The 14624-nt window shown below is 49.2% G+C and overlaps 1 protein-coding gene across 5 annotated transcripts in view; it reads left to right on the plus strand.

The window, feature by feature from the left end:
* RIN2 (Ras and Rab interactor 2) overlaps positions 1 to 14624 on the plus strand; it is a 237023-nt gene that overhangs the window by 190145 nt on the left and 32254 nt on the right. For all 5 annotated transcript variants that reach the window (XM_081256382.1, XM_081256385.1, XM_081256381.1 and 2 more), the window contains 3 exons: positions 3438 to 3630; positions 7112 to 7223; positions 10530 to 10602. In XM_081256382.1, coding sequence (XP_081112508.1) covers positions 3438 to 3630; positions 7112 to 7223; positions 10530 to 10602 — 378 coding nt within the window. The remainder of the gene's footprint in view (positions 1 to 3437; positions 3631 to 7111; positions 7224 to 10529; positions 10603 to 14624) is intronic.

The following is a 14624-nucleotide window of genomic DNA, read 5'->3' on the forward strand; positions in this document are numbered from 1 at the left end:
TGAGCTTAGTCATTTGCAAAGACAAGGTCTAATTTATGGTTGCTCCTTTATGAGGCCCCATGAATCTTATTCACCGCCTTCCTGTCTGGGCCGTGGTTTTTATTTTTTTTTGCGGTACACAGGCCTCTCACTATTGTGGCCTCTCCCGTTGCGGAGCACAGGCTCCGGACGCGCAGGCTCAGCGGCCATGGCTCACGGCCCCAGCCGCTCCGTGGCATGGGGGATCTTCCCTGACCGGGGCATGAACCTGCATCCCCTGCATCGGCAGGCGGACTCTCAACCACTGCGCCACCAGGGAAGCCCTGGGCCCTGGTTTTGAAACGTGAGGTCGGTTGTCAGAACAAAGTCTTTATAGTTTCTTTTTTTGAGGGGGGGATCTCTCTCACTCTTATATTTCTTTTCTTTTTTTTTTAACATCTTTATTGGAGTATAATTGCTTTACAATGTTGTGTTAGCTTTTGCTGTATAGCTTCTTAACAACTGGATGAGCAGGATGGGCCCTTCTAAGGAAGGAAGGAGTGTCAACTCTCAGCACGTGAGTGTCAGAATTGCCGTGTTACAGATGGTAGAATTTGGTCTTGGTAAAATATCACCAACTGAGATGGCAGGCCTGAAATACATCTTTATTAGAGTCCCCAGAACTCTTTCAATGCTTGTTACCTGTCTCCCCTCCCCTCCAAAAAACAAAAACAAAAACAAAACCTAATTGGGTCTGAGTTCAAGTGCATATTTTGCTCTTAGGTCTCAAGAACGTGCTCTTCAGGTTCTGGACTGGCAGCATCAGCGTTACCCCAGAACCTGCTACAAATGCAGAATCCTAGGCCTACCCCAGACCTGCAGAATCAGAATATCTGGGGCTGAAACCAGAAAGTGTGGCTTCACACCCCCCAGGAGATTTCTCACCCAGGCTCAAGCGCTGATGCAAAGCAACGGTTGTAAACTTGGCTGTACCCTGGGGTCTCCTGGGGAACCTAAACCATTCTGATGTCTGCGTTCTGCCCCAAAGTGTCTGATTTATTTGATCTGGGGGTGCAGTCTGGCCATCAAAAAAATTTAAACTCCCCAGGCGATTTTCACGGGCAGCCAGGGGTGAAAATCACTGCTGTAAAGTTGCCTGCATTACCTCATGGGAAAGGAATTTTAACACCAGCTTCATTTTGAAGAGTTTGTTCCTAGAGCTGCAAAGATTCACTTCAAAATACCTGGAGGCCCTGGAATGGCATTTCCAGAATGAGGAACTGCCCTTTCTGGGCACAGGTGGTCCCATCTGGAAAACTGCAGCAGCGGTAAAGAGAAACACTCACATATTTGAGAGCAGAGGAAATGTAAATCTTGAATGGGAACACGAGATTCTTTAGATGTGGAGCAAATCAAGAGGTGATAGAGAGGGTCGGGGGGGGGTCACTGGCGACCCTCATGCTGTCATCGTCGGGGGCTGTTTCTGAGCCTGCACGCCCCAAAATGTTCACTTAGGTGGGCTTCCTCTTAGGGGTGGAGTGGTCCACGTGGGGGTGACACACTTCCTTTCCCCCCCTCCCCTTCATTCAGACCCACCACCTGTCTTCCTCACTGTTAAAGCCTTCCTCCAGGCCATACATTTGGGTCTCTTTGGGTGCAGACATTTGAAGATGGTGTGTACCCCACCTGAACTCGGTGGTGCAGACATGGATCAGGCCTGGTGGTCCCACTGGCTGTTTCAGGGCCATGTTGATGACCAGCTCATGGAGAGCTCTGAGCATGGTAGAGGGGAAGACACCCCAGAGCTTAAGTGGCCTTGGGCAGGGGTCTCCACCCTCTCTCGACAGAGGCCTGCCCTTGGGCAGGTTCCTCAAGGAACCTGAGCCTCCTGGTCCTCTTCTTGAAAACTGGGATCCTGGCACCTCCTTTCAGGGCTACCATGAGGAAGAGATGAGAAAATATTTATAAAGGTTTGGCCGACAGTAGACACCACATGGATACAAGCCTTCCCGTGTTCACGATCTCACCTGTTACTTGCAAAGTTGGAGGAAAACCAGACCTCTTGAATTTCTACCTCTGCCATTTCATGGTTGTTTATTATTCTGGACAGCTCAGGAGCTTCTTGGGGCTCAGTTACCTCATTTGTAGCATGGGGATTAAATACTCAACAACAGGGTTAGGGTTGGGTGCCAAGGGAGATGATGGACATCAATATGGTATCTTTTTTTATAAATTTATTTATTTTTGGCTGCATTGGGTCTTTGTTGCTGCACGTGGGCTTTCTCTAGTTGTGGCGAGCAGGGGCTACTCTTTGCTGCGGTGCGTGGGCTTCTCATTGCGGTGGCTTCTCTTGTTGCAGAGCACGGGCTCTAGGCGCGTGGGCTTCAGTAGTTGTGGCTCACGGGCTTAGCTGCTCCATGGCATGTGGGATCTTCCCGGACCAGGGCTCAAACCCATGTCCCCTGCATTGGCAGGCGGATTCTTAACCACTGTGCCAACAGGGAAGTCCAATTTTTTTTTTTTTTAGATTTCATCACATGCCATGCAATTCGGTGGTTTTCAGTATTTCACAAAGTTGTACAGCCATGAGCTCACCTCATTCCAGAACATTTTCGTTACCATTCCCTTTAGCAGTCATGAGATACCCCACGCCACTCCCCATCCCCAGCAACCACTAATCTTTCTGTCCCTATGTTTTTACCTAATCTAGATATTTCATATAAGTAGAATCAGTACACTATTGTGTCTGGCTTCTTTCACTTAGCGCGGGGTCTTCAAGGTTTATTCATTTCGTAGCATGGATCAGTGCCTCATTCATAAAAAGAATGAATGACTGTAATGGCTGAATAAAATTCCATTGTATGGATATACCACATTTTATTTATCCATTCTTTAGTTGATGGAGATTTGGGATGTTTCCACTTTAGGTATGGCAATTATGAATAATGTTCATATGATTTTATGAATAGCACAACACACCATTCAACTGTGGTTTTCTACTGGAAATAATACAGTAATGAAAATGAAAGTGCCTGGAAAGACATGAAACCCAGTTCTTTGGGTACAAAATGAGTGTGCATGAGTGTGAGTGTTTGTCTTTGCTTTTAGCGCTTGCCTGGTCATGCTCTTGACTTCACGGTTACCATAAGGAATTTAGCATTTAGGGCGTTTGGCTCAAAGTAAGAAATGTTCTATGGCAGAAGACAGAGTAAACAGCATTTAGGATGTTTAGAACCTTGTGAAAACTGGGTTAGAAGTAGAAGGTTGGCTGTGTTGAGTGTTGTTGAGTGCTGTCTGTAACGTTAGAGATAAAGAGTGAAACAGAACTTGGTGTCTGCCCCCGGAAAGCTTTCCGTCTGGAGGGAAAGGCAAAGGAGGTGGTGATGACAGGACGGCCCCATCTAGGAGACCGAGGGATGCTGTCCTTGTGTGGGGGATCGTGCCGCAGCCATTTGACCCCTGCCAATTCTCTCTCCTAGCATGGTGAGACACAAGGATGTTGGCTACTCCGAGGAAAAGGATGTGAAGACCTGTCCCCGGGACTCTGGCTACGACAGCCTGTCCAACAGGCTCAGCATCTTGGACCGGCTCCTGCACACCCACCCCATATGGCTGCAGCTGGGTCTGAGCGAAGACGAGGCATCAGGAGTCCTACAGGCACAGCCTCCGGGGGTAAGACTCAGAAGCGGGAAAGCAGGTGGAGGCGGGCAGGGCTGCCGCTTCCTTAAAGAGAAAGACGTGGAGTTCCAGAGAGTTCTTCCCAGCCTGCAGGGAGCACGGTTCCCAGTGTGTACCTCGTTACAGTGCAGAGGAATTCTGGAAATTCTGGAGGCAGCTCCCAGGAACAGAGCCCTTCGTGATTTGTCTTTCTGCCTTCCTCTGCCCGGTGACCATGTGTACCCAGGTCTGCAGGATAGCCGGGCACCTGGGTCCTGAGGAGGGGCCGCTGGCTGGAGGCCCTGGGCCTGCCTTCTGGAGATCTGATGTTGGGGATGAGTCTGGTTGTGGGGTCCTCAGTGGCCCCTGTGGTTTTCCTTTCAGTATGAGCCTGGGAACCCTGCCAGGGCCCAACCATCCAACGTGGGACCCAGTCTTCAAAAGTTCCATGTCCACAGTCTCATCTGCTCTGGCTGTCAGTATGATCCTCCTGTCCTTGGATTGTCTCAGGGACAAATCAAAGTCCAGTTGGGTTTTTTCAGTTCCCCCCTACCCAAGACCAGTCTCATCTTACTCAAGCCCACTCCATGATGCTAGAGAAGTTTCTCAGAAAATGTTATTCAGTGATGGGTAGGTATTTCCTGTGCTGTCTGTCATGGTAGCCACTTGCCTCATGTAGCTATTTAAATTACATTAATAAAATAAAATAGAATAAAAAATTCGGTTCTTCAGTGGCATTAGCCACATTTTAAGGGCTCACTAGTCCCAGGGCTTGGTGGCTACCATACTGGATGGATAGAGCAAAGTCGTGACCATTTCCACCATCATAGAAAGTTCTACTGGACAGCGCTTGTGAACAACGTCTACTTCCAAAACAAGGATAAATATAGTAAATCACAGATAAAATAATACTGGAAACAACACACAACAAGAGATAGAAACTAAGAAATAGATGGAGAGGCAAGGAGAAAATTCCTTCAGTAGCTGGCTGAAGAATGTTGTAACAGTTGGGCACAAAAATAAACTTTTAAGTTTCCTATCAGCCAGAGCTTGTCAGTTATCACTTTTTGACTTGTAAGTGAGTCTTTGTTTCTCATCTGACAGAAGCAGACAGGACTAAGTCCTCTGCTGGAACACACTCAGGGTGACAAGCGCAGTATTCGATCATCTCTGCAGAGAATTCCTTGGCCAGCGTGCCGGGTTGTTGCCCTTGGTTTTGGTCTGTATGATCAGGACCCCCTTCTGTGAGGCCCCCACTTTTTTCAGGTTGAGTTGTCTGCTCCTGTATTTCTACAAAAAAAATTCTAAAGAGGGAGGTTGCCATGTTGCTAGGCAACAGTTCCCCTCCCTGCCCATCCCCACTCCTGGTGCCAGGCACGTCCATTCCTGCTGAGACCTGATGGGGAGCAAGTCAGGCAGAAGGTTCTCCACCTACCTGAGCCCTGGGCAGGACCTGCCTGATGGGGTGGGGCAGGCCAAGGGCGGGGTGAGGACGGGAGAGGCCACGGTTCACCAGGAGAAGTGAGGACGCTGAAGAGAAGGAAGCCAGGTGTGTAAAGGAGAGAGATTTGAAGGACCCGCTCTGGTGGCATCTGGTCCTTGGGCTGCCACCATCCCTGATTCATCTACAGCCTAAGACAGTGGCCGGCAAACTGTTTCTATAAAGAGTCGGAGTGTCCCTATTTGGGGCTTTGTAACCCATACAGTCTCTGTCACAGCCACTCAATTCTGCCATCGTAGGGCAGCCATAGCCATAGACAGTATGTAAGCCAAGAAGCAAGGCTGTATGTCAATAACACTCTGTTTGTGAAAGCAAGCGGCAGGATGGATTTGGTCTGTAGGCCATGCTTTGCCAACTGTTGACCTAAGGTTTCAGACGTTCAGGAGATACAGCTTAGAGGTTGTGCCCTCCCTGACCCCAAGGCTCAAGGAGATCCCACCTCCCTAAGGGAGTGATACTTCTTTCCACCAACCAGCAGCTACCTCCCACCAGTACTTTGGGGCTTTTACTCAACCCGATAGCATTGAGGAAACACCTGCTTAAGCTTCAGGGTGCCTCAGAGCCATTGACTCCCAGAGCTGGCAGATTTTTTGGCTGCCTCCCTATGGGTGCTGGGAAAAAAGAGGGAACTTAAGATCTTCCGGTCTCCTTACCAGATACCCAATTCCCATTACCCCTCCTCCCCAAAAAATCATCTTAGGAGCTATTGACAGGACATCGAGAAAGAAATGAAGATTAGGTGGAAAAAGTAAAAGGCTGTAGAAAAGCAGGAGAGAGTAGGTATCCAAATGCAGAGGAAAGAGAAGTAGGTAAAGAAACAGGACAGGATGGGATCCTTGGAGAAGGCTCATGTACCCCAGGAAGGAACAAGGATGCAGCGGATCACCACACTGCAAACTCCAAGGAGTGCCATTTGATTTGTTGTCTAAGTAGATGGCACCCCGTGGAGTTGTGCAGTGCATGGCCTGCACAGCGGTACGCGGCATACTCACCTCTGCAGTGACAGAGGCTAGGATGGTCTCCTGAGATCAGCACCAGAAGTTGGGTGGGTTTAAACATACATCTAGGGCTTCCCTGGTGGCGCAGTGGTTGGGAGTCCGCCTGCCGATGCAGGGGACACGGGTTCGTGCCCCGGTCCGGGAAGATCCCACATGCCGCTGAGCGGCTGGGCCTGTGAGCCATGGCTGCTGAGCCTGCGCGTCCAGAGCCTGTGCTCCACAATGGGAGAGGCCACAGCAGTGAGAGGCCCGCATACCGCAAAAAAAAAAAAAAAAAACAAAACCCATACATCTAAAGACATTATTTGCAACTGGATGGAGCTGTCACAAAGTGAAGCGAGTCAGGAGTAAAGTTAGGACTGCCAACTCAGTGTTGGCTGTGACAAACCTCAGAGCCCAGCTACCTGTCTCCCAAGGGAAGTTGCCATTTTCAGCTCCAGCGGATGAGGCCATGCCTGGTCTTGCCTTATCATCCCATTCTCCAAGAGAAGCTAGACATTCGGATTTTAATGTGAAAAACAAAACACCTTGTGCTTTTTCACTGTTGGCAACAAATTCAGATTTCTATCTTAAATACACACATAAGCCAAATTAGCCAAAGAACTTCTAATTCACCACCTATGGCTTAGCCATGTTACCTGTGTCTAGAAATTTAGGGTTCGTCAACCAGGATGCCTTTATCAGACACAGGCTAGAGAATATGTACCGTGAGCTGTAAAGCAGTCACCAGACTGAAAATGCTTTTGCAGACTTAGCCTCATGGAGAAGGTTCTGTCAAAGGGAAAGTGGGATTCTCCTGAGGCCAGTTACCAAAGAAGGGCATCTGTGGCCTGCTTGCTCATCACCCCTCTCCATGGCAGTAGTGTTCTGCCTTAAGCCGTGTAGTTCGGCTACAAGAGGGGTTCCACTCATGGATGCTGGGTGTGCAGGTGATCACATGCCCAGGTCCCAGCCTTTGAGATCTTTCCTAAGCTTGAATTTTTTTTCCCTCCCCTAGATCTTCCTGGTTCGTAAATCCACCAAAATGCAGAAGAAAGTCCTCTCCCTTCGCCTGCCCTGTGAATTTGGAGCCCCACTCAAGGAATTTGCCATAAAGGAAAGCACATACAGTAAGTGGTCATCGGGTGGTTAGGTCCCGGTGACACGAGGGCCTGGGGTCTTTGAGCAAGTAGAAGAGGCGAGAGCCTGCACTTTGAGACAAACAGATGTGGGTCTGTGTCCCAGCGCTATCTCCTGTCCCCAGGATGACTGGGCAGGTAACCTACCCTAGGAGCCTCGGTTTTCTTATCTGTATAGTGACATCTGTATAGTGTTAACAGTTCAGTTAAACAACTTGTGTGCAAGGTTCGCATTCTACTGCCTGGCATATGGCAGGGGCCTAACAGAGGCTGGTTTCCTCGCCCTCTTCCCAGTTATGCAGGGCGTGGTCCCCAGGTTTACTGATGACTAAGCTGCAGGGCGGGCTGCACCGCTGAGCCTTTTTATGGGCTCTCATGCCAAAGAGTGTGTCTGCACAGCTCTGTGAATAGTGCTTGAGGGGATATGTTCCCTCTAGGGCATCACTGTCCAGTGTGCTATGAAAGGCAGCTGATCGTAGGCAGAAACATGGACTGGCTGAAGTTTTGGAGGGACAGTGGTCAGGAGTGTTGGTTTCTTTCTGCTGAACCATGGTCATTGGAAATCTGAAATCTTGGAAGGCCAAGTTTTCAATGGGAAAGGGAACAAACAGTCCTGATGTCCTGCCAGGCTCCCAGCAGCAATCAGAAGATGGACCTACACCCCCACGGGGAAGGCTTCACTGAGCCACGGGTGAGCAAGCTGAGGTGTGAAGGCGAGTTTGGATGCTGGTCAACTGTCCAATAAGGTGATGGAGACCAGGTTCTCATTATAACCTGAGCAAGCCTCAGTCCCTGCCTTTGAAGGAGCCGAAGGTCCTGAAACCAGTTTCAGGGCAGATACTGGCTTCCACTCAGCCCAGAGTTCATTGTCTCACTGAGCCCAGGAGTCATTAACTGGGTCTGGAGGAGGTGTTTCTGGAGCAGCCTCTCTGTGCTGTATGACTGGCCTCAGGTCCCATGATGTTTTCCCTCCAGGCCTCTCCCAAGGTCCCTGGCTTCGGGGAAAAGCTTCCACGTGCAAAGTCAGCTGAGCAGTCACTGAACCTGGCTACTGACCCGCCAGTTTATTTACATTAGGAGGGAATCAGAAGGTAGATTTCAAACCCACCATCTGAAAGACAATGAATTAAATACTAAAGGAAGAAAGGTGACTCTGAGTTGGCTTTTGAAGCTCAGCTAGCCAAGAAGTGATATAGCTAAGCGTTTTTTTTTGTTGTTTAATTATATATTTACTTTTGGCGGCATTGCGTCTTCGTTGCTGCGCGCGGGCTTTCTCTAGTTGCGGCGAGCGGGGGCTACTCTTCGTTGCGGTGCGCGGGCTTCTCATTGCGGTGGCTTCTCTTGTTTCGGAGCACGGGCACTAGGCGCACGGGCTTCAGTTAGTTGTGCCACACAGGCTCAGTAGTTGTGGCTCACGGGCTCTAGGGCGCAGGTTCAGTAGTTGTGGCGCACGGGCTTAGTGGCTCCGTGGCATGTGGGATCTTCCCGGACCCGTGTTCCCTGCATTGGCAGGAGGGTTCTCAACCAGTGCACCACCAAGGAAGTCCCCTAAGTGGTTTTTAAATACCTTCTAACAGCCAAAGTTAACCATGATAAGTTAGCCTGCAAACCCCTCCTTCCCCTCCTGCAATACGTACAGTTAGTGTTTGTACTTCAAACGTTTCTTGTTGTTCACCTCAGGTCCCTCCCTGGCTGAACAATTTTCCTCCCTATTTTGTAAAGACTTCTATCGCTTCCCTAGTCCTCTCCAGGTGACTTAAAGTGGCTGAAAGAGCTAGTCTGAGCAAAGAATTAACCTGCCTATAACTGATTACCACAAGGCCGCAGTCCCACCAGGATGGCCCCTTCCTGGCCAGGGTCTGCCTTCTCTGCAAATTGAGGTGCACTGAGAGAGGAAAGGCTGGCTTTAAAAACATAGATATTTTGTCATAACATCTGGACAGTGTGTTTCATAATAAGTACCACCTCATATCTGTGTAGATTTCTTTCACACGTTGCTCCATTTTTTTTAATGTTCACTTATTTACTTATTTGGTTACGCCAGCTCCTTAGTTGCGACATGCGAACTCTTAGTTGCGGCATGTGTGTGGGATCTAATTCCCTGACCAGGGATTGAACCTGGGCCCCCTGCATTGGGAACGTGGAGTCTTACCCACTGGACCACCAGGGAAGACCCTAACTTACTACATTTTTTTAAAAATTGCAGTTCCCACTACTATCCTTCTGGGAGACAAGGGAAGTACAGTTATTGTCCATTTACAGATGAGAAAACCGACGCTCAGAGAGGTTAACCTACCCCAAGTCCAGTCCCTTTTACTTAACTCATGAAATTGTGGTGCACATGTATGTGTGTTTCTCTTTCTGTGTCTGTCTGTCTGTCGCTCATGGTATATGTGTGGAGGTATAGATGTGTTTTGGGTGCTACAGAAATAGTAAGCGAAATAATACAATGTAAGAAATTAATAAGCAAAATAAATGAGGCTATGGAAGGGAGAGAAACTCATCTGATTGAGGAAATGAGGAAATCTTCACACAGCTGAGGCTCTTTGGAATGTTGCTGGAAGAATGGCTGCAGGGGTGGCATTTCAGCAAAGAGGGAGTGAGGAGTGGTTGGCAAATACATGAATTTTTGAAGTTAAGCCACTCTCTGTTCCATCATCTAGAAGATGTATGAAATGGCACACCGTCTTACCAGAATATTTCTTGCACGCTTGCACGCTTGGTGGTGGTGGTGGGAGTGGGTAGGGGCTAAGTAAATGAATTTTAGAATCTTTCCTACAGAGTTGAACTCAAAGCTGATTTATGAGAACCCTGTGTTATCCTCCAAGCCTCGAGCTCCTTCTCTGCCTCGTGTCTGTACCAGAAGTGGCCCGTTTTGGCAAAGAGGATTGCGACCCAGGAGGTCCAGCCCGGGAGGGTCAAGGGCCTGTGGGGCCTTGGTGTCCCCCAAGCCCTGTCTCCTGATGGCCTCTCACTCCAGCCAGTCTGGCCCCTGGACCCTGCCCAGCTTTGCGTCCCAAACTTTAGCTGTGTCATTTGAGTCTGCGCTGGTCTGTTTACCAGGCACTGGAGCACGTGCTCCAATGAGTCAGGGGCCAGACTTCTAGGCCCCCGACTCCTCCCCTGGCCTTTGTCTGGCAGCCGCACAGCTGGTTCCTGTCAGCCGTGCGAGAGTCAGTCAGAGAGCACAGAGATGCTCCTGCCCTCGCAGCAGGCAACATCCAACATTGAGGTCCTTTCCTTTCCCGGGATACGCTCAGGGACACTCAGCTCATTTCCAAACTCTCTCTTTTCCAGCCTTTTCCCTGGAAGGCTCAGGAATCAGTTTTGCGGATTTATTCCGGCTCATTGCTTTCTACTGCATCAGCAGGTAAGGCCTCTTCATCTCCCGATTTCAAGCCCCTGCTTGGCGTGTGCACTGTCACCGGTCCCCGGGTTTCTTGATTCGTCCTGGGCGCAGGGCTCTGGAAGGCTTGTCACCTATTGAATGTCCCTGGAAGGATTGGCCCCTGAGGCGAAAGGGTCACCAGGCCCCCTGTGCCAGGCTTAAGATCAGAATAACTAGCCCAGCCCCTCTAAGTGTAAAATAACACGCACACGCAGAAAGGGACCCGTGATGCAAGCGTGTAACATTTAAAGGTCCCTGATAATGTTTCTGAAAAACCCCCAGTGGATGCAGTTCATCTAGAAATGTGGTTCCTTCAACCAGTCCATAAATCTTGCATCGCTCTCCTTCAGGCCCGCTGGGTACCCCTGTCTTTTTTGGTAACTAAAGGGACTGTTTCAGTCTACATGAAGCCAAGCCCCAAATCCCGATGTTAAAAAGTGTCAGGGGAATGCAAGTTGGGGAAGGCTTTCTTCTTTCTTTTCTGTGAGCCATCCCAGTTTCTCAAGTCAAGGGTTCTTTCCATGAATGAGGCTCAAAACTCATCGTCTGCAGAGGTCGATGTTGCCTCCCCTCAGATAGCCTGGCTCAGTTGGCCTCCTTTGTTTTTCTTGTGCATCTGTCGCAGCCGATAGAGCAGAGATGGGCTAGATCCTTGGGGGTTGGGGGGAGGGTAGGCACCAAGCTGTCCACTCCTGGAGGTCCCCAGGCCAGGCCCGCCGAAGCTGCAGTCAATGGCCTGATGGGGGAGGGCACTTCCAGAGGCGGAACCCAGCGGGAAAAAGAGGGGGGCTTCCTCCAGAATGGGACCAGAGCCCTGTGAGTGCCCTGCAGGGGCCACCACCTGCCAGGGTGTGGGCAGGAGCCCTCACCTGTGTGAGGAAGTCCGTCCAAATCGAGGAGGCCAGTGCAGAAGCCCTCACATCCCCAGGGATGCACACCTGCCCTGGCATGAGCCCGGCAGGCCCTGGGAGTGACTGTCAACCCTGGCATGTCGGTCAGAGGTGAGGCTGGCCGACATGTACATGTTATAGTTTGCTTCTTGATGAGCCTGCTGTTGTTGTGAAAGATCATCCCACCTGTAAAACAGGATTTGGCAACCATGCACGAAAGGTACCATCTCTCCCCTCAGTGGTCACTGTAAACTAAGTGCCGCTGTCTGGAGTCACTTGGTGACTGAAGGAGACAGAGTGCCTAGAAGCCTTGGTGACCCACAAAGCACGATGCCAACACCAGATGCTCACAGGCAAATCCCTGCGTTGACATTCTGTGATTAATAGTCAGTCTCCTCCTCTTTAGAGATATGACATATAGAGTAAAATAATATTTAAAAAAAGAAATCTAGCTTATGCATGCATTAAAACTCTTGAGTGAAACGTTTATACAGAAGATGACTTTATTTTGTCTGTTATGCAAGTTTCAGAACCAGGGTTAGGTGAGAAGGAGGCACCCCCTCTTGTGTGTGTGTGTGTGTGTGTGTGTGTGTGTGTGAGGGGGGGGGAGAGGCTGTGTCATGCCCTTGGCTGGCACGTCGGGAGAGTACTCACGCACAACATCTAATTTTCTAGTCGATCAAAGCCTAAAACCACCCATTAGTGAATGACAGGTGTGGTTTCCTGTCATCTCTGTCATTAAGGAAAACCCAAACCAATTATGCAATATTTAGGCTCTAGGTACTGCATTGGGCAAAGTAAAACCTTAAAATAAATGTAGGTTGGTTTTGTTATGTGTGGCTTTCCTCCCCATTGCCTAAAGAAAGTAGGTTTTCATTAAGTGGGCACAGCCACGGAAATACAGATTTGCATGATGCTTTGACATTGCAAAATTCTGGTCTCAATAGTCTTCATTTAACATTATAATCAGGGCCACGGCCTCTCCTGGGTCCGGCAGCAGCTCTTATACAAACGCTGCATCCCCTGACGCCCCACCTGCTTCATCCAGAACAGATGCAAGTGGACGAGGTGCTCACAATGTCTGGGGACAGATGGAAGGGTCTCCTGGAAGCAGGAGGTGACCTGGGCTTAATACCCCAGGAAAGAGGAGCCTCCCGGCTGCCAGCTCCTAGTATTTATGCGAGCCCTCGTGTCCTGCTCTTTCCATAGACCTTACTAATTTGTTATTCATTGTCAACAGCCTCAAGGGTTCCAGAAGTCTCCAGTCATCCAGATTTAATCTGATTCAGCCTACAGTGTTGCCCAATCTTACTGTAAACAACTAGTTGTTTGGTATAGTTATTTTCTTCAGTGGAAATGTTCAGGTCATCTTGTGTTGACAGGACACAGGCAGGAGCTCCGAGCTTTGTCCTCACTCTCTCCACCCCAGCCACGGGGGGGAGGGGGGTCTCCTTGCTGTTCTTCATACATGCCAGACCCTCTCCCACCCCAGGGCCTTTGCACCTGCTGCTCCTTCTGCCTGGAATGTTCTTTCCCTCATAGTTTACTTCCTGGCCACCTTTAGATCTTCAGTCAAATGCTACCTGCTCACGGGGCCTTCCCTGGCCAACTCTCACACTTGAACCCTCTTTATTTTTCCCCTTTTGTGCTTTACTTTTATCCATGGGGCACATCCCCTTCTCGTGTAGTCTATGAATTGCTTTATTGTTCTCTGTCTGCTGGCGTCCGCTGGAGTGAAGCTCTGTGCAGGTGGAGACTTTGTCTGTTTTGTTCCCAGCACCTGGCACATCATAGATGACCATACACTTTGCTGGATGGATGAATGAATTCTTTCTTTGTAACACCAGTACCACCACTGAAAAAAATAAGTCCTTTTCTGATAAGTCACCCTTGTCATTGCGTATTCATTCATCCATTTATTCAAAACACATTCTCTCCCTGTCTGTGTCAGGCAAGGCCCTGTGCTGAGCCCCGTGAGGATTTCATCAGTGCTTAGAGCATGATCCTAACCCTTGTGCATGAAGATGAACAAGTGCTTTTTAAGGCTGCCTCTGCCCTTTCGGAGAAAGCAGGAGGTCATGGTGGCGACGCTATGCCCTGGCCGCAGCAGGACCCTGGTGCCAGCCCAGCTCCTTCCTCTTGGGCCTGCTGGTCTGTGATGCTGCAGTGCATTTGTTTCCTGGTCTACACATGGCGTGATGCTGCTTGGGGGCAGGGTTGTTGCATGAGGTCCTTTAGATTTGCCTTTCTGCTCAAAGCATGGCCCAGGGTCAGGGAGCTTGACAGAAACACCCAACCTCCGGCCTCCCCCAGACCTGCTGAGTCAGAGTGCAGCCTCACAAGACCCCCCAGGGATTCAGGTGCACATTACAGTTAGAGAAGCACTACCTTAAGACTCCAGAGGGAGTTTTGTCCCCAGCACACAAAGGACAATGCATGGATGGGCTGTAGCTGGAACACGTCACAAATAAAGCCAACCGACATTCACTGAGAATCTGCCGTGCGTAAGGTAGTGGGGTAATACATTTTGGTTTAGGATCACACATTCCTGCCCAGGGAGTCGGGGCCCAACATTCAGAGCATCTAGCAAATCAATACCTAATGTGTTATTTGTATGATGGATCCACCAACATAGTTAGTGATTCTGATATTAACTCTAGATACGGCTTAGCTACCCAGGAAGGCAATTTGGTCCTCGCTGCAAATACTGAAACCATGCGGGCTTGTCTCTCAGCCTGTCGTGCGTGTGCTAACACAGGCAGCAGTAGTGATCCCACAGTCCTATCAGTAAAGACGAGTCTGGTTGGGTATGCTGTGATGTCTGTGTGGGACATCTGAAATCGTTTAAGCTATAGACAACAGAGACCTACTGTATAGCACAGGGAACTATATTCAGTATCTTGTAATAACCTATAATGGAAAAGAATCTGGAAAAGAATATATATGTATAAAACTGAATCACTTTGCTGTATACCTGAAACACTGTAAGTCAACTATACTTCAATTAAAAAATAAAACAAAAATAAATAGTTTAAGCTAAAACATCTCTAGGATGGAAATGAAAGCAAGAGACAGGACAAGACGTGTAATTACATGTATTCTCTCTTTTGAAAA

Source organism: Mesoplodon bidens (genome assembly GCF_964165515.1).
Source record: "Mesoplodon bidens genome assembly, chromosome: 15".
Taxonomy (NCBI): Eukaryota; Metazoa; Chordata; class Mammalia; order Artiodactyla; family Ziphiidae; genus Mesoplodon; species Mesoplodon bidens.